Here is a 4,913-nt window from a genome sequence, read left to right as displayed (position 1 = left end):
CGTTGGCATGAAACCATTAGGTCTTCTTCCCTGTTTGTTCTAGATACTCCTCCCTTCCCCCATAGACTCCGGGAACTGCGTCCCTCCCTTTAATCAACGTCTTGTCCTGTTCCCCAAAACATTTGTCATTCCATATTGTTCACCACATCAAATGTCGCCGCCCCCCCCACCTCCCCAAATCTGAAATGACCTCCACCCCAACCAGCTGATTCTAGTCCACCTGTTTTCTCCACAGCTCTCTTCCATGTTCCAATAATTGCCTGTTTCTGGGTCTGCCCCTCAGCCAGGATTATGACTCCTTATGCACCAGTTTGCAGCATAACCATCTCTACAATTTACTTAGTTGACTAAGAGTCTGACAGTGGATGTCATCACATGGATGAAGTGTGTGAGGCTCTGGGTTCAATCCCTGCTAGCATACGTGCGCGCGTGTACACACACACACACACACACACACACACACACACACACACACACACACACAGAGTAGGGGCAGTGTTGTGGACAAATGAGAGCCCTGCCCAAAGCTAGGGCTGCCTGGATCTTCAGGCGCCATCCAATTTCTGGAGTCCTAACAGCCAGGAACCCTGATGAATTAAGCTGTCAACTGGTCTGCCAGCAGCCCGGGCCTCCCAGGTTATGACATGACAATTGCACAACTCTCAAGACATTAAAGAAAAAGAAAGACCGGAAAAACAAACAAACAAACAAACAAACAAACCAACCCTCTCAAGTTTCTTGTCCTTTGGGCTGCTAGGATTCTCGACCTCCATCCCACTTTGGGCCTTTAACAACCTCAGGCTTTTTGCAAGTTACAGGTATTTGACAGTGGGGATGAAAAGGAAATGGAAACTCAAAACTGCAAAGTAACCCAGTTTTATTTTGGTTTTAGAGGCCACCTGGAGCATCGCTCCACTCTGCAGAGATTAGGCGTAAACACCTAGCCCCCGCCCCCTGCCCACCGCCCCCAGGCCAGAGGTCCAGGGAAGGTAGGGGTTCAGGAAGATGGCTCTGGAGACCCAATCCGGTTAGTGGCTGCAGGGAGGTCAGGCAGTGGCCTGCAATGGCTCAGATTGGGAGGAGGGGCCAGGACAGAGGGCACAGAAATCAAGAACGTGGAATCCAGAGGCTAGTTCAGTTCCCTCCATTTGACCGCTGAGGCTTGGATAAGAGCGGTAAGACCCAACTGTCATCCGGCAGGTGGCAGGGCCCGGAGGCAAGGCAGGCATCCACCGCCAGAGCCGTCTCGGCGCGTAAACCCGGCGCTCCACCCTCACGGAGGGTGTGTGCAGGCCCGGCCACCAGGCGCAGAGTCCTGCGTCTCCCGATGGTCACGCTCAGCAGCTCACCGAGCCCGTGGGCGGCGCTGACCCCAGGTCCGAGAAGCAGTCGAACTCGCTCTGGCCCAGGAAAAGCTCGGGCAGCTCGCGCACACGGTGCAGCCCGAGCTCGAGCTCCAGCGACGTCAGAGCCTCCTCGTCGATGAGCTCCGCGTCCATGCAACCCAGGGAGGGCGGTGGTGGCGGCAGCGGGGACGCTACTCCTGGAGCTGGCTGTAGAGGTGAGGGGCCTCCGGCGGCTCCGGAGGACGCTGCGTTGCGGCCAGGAGACTGCACGGCTGCGGGCTGCAGGTGTGCGCTACCGGCTCCCGGCGGCTGGGCGACGGGGAAGGGCTGGAAGGAGACCGGCGACCCGAAGGTGCCGTATGCCAGGGTCCCGGGTGTCTGCGGAGGTCCCAGAGGAACCCCCCGCGGCCGAAGACCACTGTCCATGCCCGGGCCTGCGTATGGCTGCAGAGTCCGGGGCGCGTGCGGGCCGTGGGCATGCGGCGGCACCTGCAGCAGGCAATAGCCTTCGGCGAGCATCAGGTGGTCGGCCATGGCAGCGGGCGGATTGTCAGCGAGCGCCCCGGGTCCAGGCCAGAGGCTCCTCTTGGGCGGGAGACCCAGGCACCGTGCTGTCCCTGCGACTCAGCAAGGCAAAGGAAGACCGAATCGGATTCGTCCACCGCTTCACCCGGCTCTCTTGGATCTCCTCTCTCCTGAACTGCCCTTCACGGCGGTAGTTGCAGGACGCCAGAGAACCAGACACCCCTAAGGTCTAGGTTTGCAGACTTTCTCGCAGAGCTTCGGCGCCCGCAATTTCTTATACTAAGAGGCGGAATGGCCACGCCCTCTATCTGTCATTGGCTGGATGACTCCCTTCTGAGCGAGTCGCGTGCCTCTTCAACAAGGCCTAGGCCCCGCCCCCTACCAGAGCTCCGCCCTTTATGCCTGTAGCGGCTTTCCCAGGTTTCAGGAGGAGCTGCAATGGTTGATATTTCTCTGGGGCTCGGTCAGGCCTTCGAGGTTCTGGTTAGTGGAGGGTGCAGAAATAGCTTGAATTTGCCAGAAGATAAGGTGGGAGGTCCAGTTCCTGGAACTGAAGCATCTTGGGGTCCACTCAGCGTCTTAATATTTCAGACTGAGCCTCAGAGGCGGAAGAGATTTCCTGGAAACACAGTGAAGCCCTTAAGCTTCCTTCAAGCCCAGGCCTTTGTATTGCACTTCAGCGAAGCAGGGTCATTTGGAGAGCTCAGCTCTCTGTCCCCGACAATCCCCAGGGTGCCAGTCGCTCCCTCTCTAGCTCTCACTGTGCCCTGTCTGTTCGAGCATGTCCCGAGTTGTTATTAAAGTAATTTATGGGCATATCTCCTGAAGGACTTGTTCATCTTCTTGCTCTCAGCACTTGGCCCACAGCCTGGTCCAGAGATGGCTTTCTGTAAAAGTAGAATGAATGAGCCAATGATGGTGTGAATTGCAGCTCATTTACCAAGCTGCAGCTTCTTCCTCGGTAGAATGCTGGCAAGAGCAGCACAGACCACATGTGCTTAGAGTGAGGGTTAGCTGAGGCTGTGTGTACAGAGCTCTCCACAGTGCCTGGCACATACATAAATATGCAAATGTACCTTAACTGAGCAAAAGGCTGGCTATAACGTTGGTTCTAGTGATTTTGTTATGTTTTGTTTTTCAAGACAGGGTTTCTCTGTGTAGCCTTAGCTGTCCTGGGCTCGCTTTGTAGACCAGGCTGGCCTGGAACTCACAGAAATCCGCCTGCTTCTGCCTCCTCAAGTGCTGGGATTAAAGGCATTCGCCACCACCCCCGGGGCTCTAATGATCTTCTAATGGGATATTTTCATACTTTTCTTTGGATCATAGTCATCCTAATCTGGATTTTTAGAGCACTTTACATCCTACAGGTGTCTTTCTTGGGGTAGAGTATATATTTTTAACCCTGTTTTGCTGATAAGGAGATTAAGGCACCCAAAGAGAAAGTGGCTGTGCAGGGGTCCCATGCAAAAAATTAGTGTTATGTGCTCCAAGCTCTCTGAGCCACAAGCAGGCCAGGAGACAGTTTCCTTGAACCTTGACTTACACATATCGGTTTTTCCCTCTCCTGGCTCCCCTCCCATACATAGCTTCTGGACTTCCTGGAACTTTGCTTTATCTAGCTGGTGTGGAGGGGAGATGTTTAGCGGGGGGGGGGGGGGGGGCGGGGGGGCAGTTCAGAGGCCCAGGTTCTAATCATAGCTCTGCCACCTGGAGGCTGTGACCCTGGGCTGTTGGGTGGGGATAGGGGCACACTTGATTCTATAAGGACTCAGCTTTCCACCGTGAAAGAAAGTTGGTGGTCCCTGCGTGAGTGCCCAAGAGCATGTGAGAGGGTCACAAATCATGCCCCTCCCCTAGCCTGGTGTAATAAAGGCCTTAGGCTATCTCTTTCTCTTCAGAAAGGCTCCACACAGAAATTCCTAAACCAGACTGGACTTCTCTCTCATCTGGGAGTGTGCTTGGCTAGAGGGAACCCTAACCTTCTGATTCAGACATTGAGAGTTTGTTTGTTTGTTTATTATTTATTTTAGACAGAGCCTCACTGTGTAACGCAGGCTGGACTTGAAGTTGTTCTTCTTGGGTCTCTGCCTCCTTAGTGCTTGGACTGTGGTTTTGAATCATGAGACTGTTTTTTCTTTAAAAAAAAAAAAAATCACCCTGACATAGCAATCACCACCAAGGACACCATTGTTTGCCAGTGGCTGCATCACAAAACAGGTCCCCTTTTAGAAAATGTGTGTGTAAATAATGCTTTAAAAAGTTATTTAATCTGGGGCTGGAGAAATGGCTCAGCACTTAAGAGAGCAGCTTGTGGTTTCTCCAGATAGTCTGAGTTCAGTTTCCACGGTCCACACTGGGCAGCTCACAACCACCTGTAATTCCAGCTCCAGGTGGTCCAATGCCCTCTTCTCACTTTTGTGGGTACCAACATACATCACACACACACACACACACACACACACACACACACACACACACAAAATAATTAATTCAAATAAGTTTTTGAAAAGTTCTTTCATTTGGTAAATATAAAATATCTAACCTACATCAGACAATAATCAATTTGTGACTTTCAAATTTTCAAGGTCATGAAATTTTCTGAGAATCTAATGAAGCCGCAGACATCGCGGCCACAGTATAACTGCACATGCACATGGTGCATTAAGTGATGGAGTCAGATGTGGCAACTCATTAGGGGAGCTGGGGTTTTAGTTTGGGTTCCCAGCACCCACATAAGAAGCCAAAAGTGGTGTCATGTACTTGTAATCGTGGTGCAATGGAGGTAGATCGAGGAGGATTTTGGAGCTTGCTGGCCAGCCAGACTAGACTAGTCTGCAAACTCTAGATTCAGAGAGAGACCTTGCCTCAAAAAGTATGGGGGGCAGAATCCAGGGAGATGGCTCAGCAAGTAAAGGTGCCTGTGGCAAAGCCTGACAACTTGAGTTGAGTCTCTGGGACTCAAATGACGAAAGGAGAGCAGCAGCTCCCAAGAGTTGTTCTTTGACCTCCACATGCTGACAACACACACACACACACACACAC

General features: G+C 52.5%; 1 protein-coding gene across 1 annotated transcript; it reads right to left on the bottom strand.

Moving 5' to 3' along the window:
* Window positions 1–1,241: 1,241 nt before the first annotated feature.
* Cited4 (Cbp/p300 interacting transactivator with Glu/Asp rich carboxy-terminal domain 4) lies at window positions 1,242–2,160 on the bottom strand. The gene has a single exon (XM_051171856.1). The coding sequence runs from the start codon at window positions 1,878–1,880 to the stop codon at window positions 1,338–1,340; it is 543 nt and encodes a 180-aa protein (XP_051027813.1). The 5' UTR covers window positions 1,881–2,160; the 3' UTR covers window positions 1,242–1,337.
* Between the last annotated feature and the right edge of the window lie 2,753 nt (window positions 2,161–4,913).

The sequence above is a fragment of the Acomys russatus genome, chromosome 29 (assembly GCF_903995435.1).
Source record: "Acomys russatus chromosome 29, mAcoRus1.1, whole genome shotgun sequence".
Lineage (NCBI taxonomy): Eukaryota > Metazoa > Chordata > Mammalia > Rodentia > Muridae > Acomys > Acomys russatus.
This window is presented reverse-complemented; position numbering and strand designations above follow the sequence as displayed.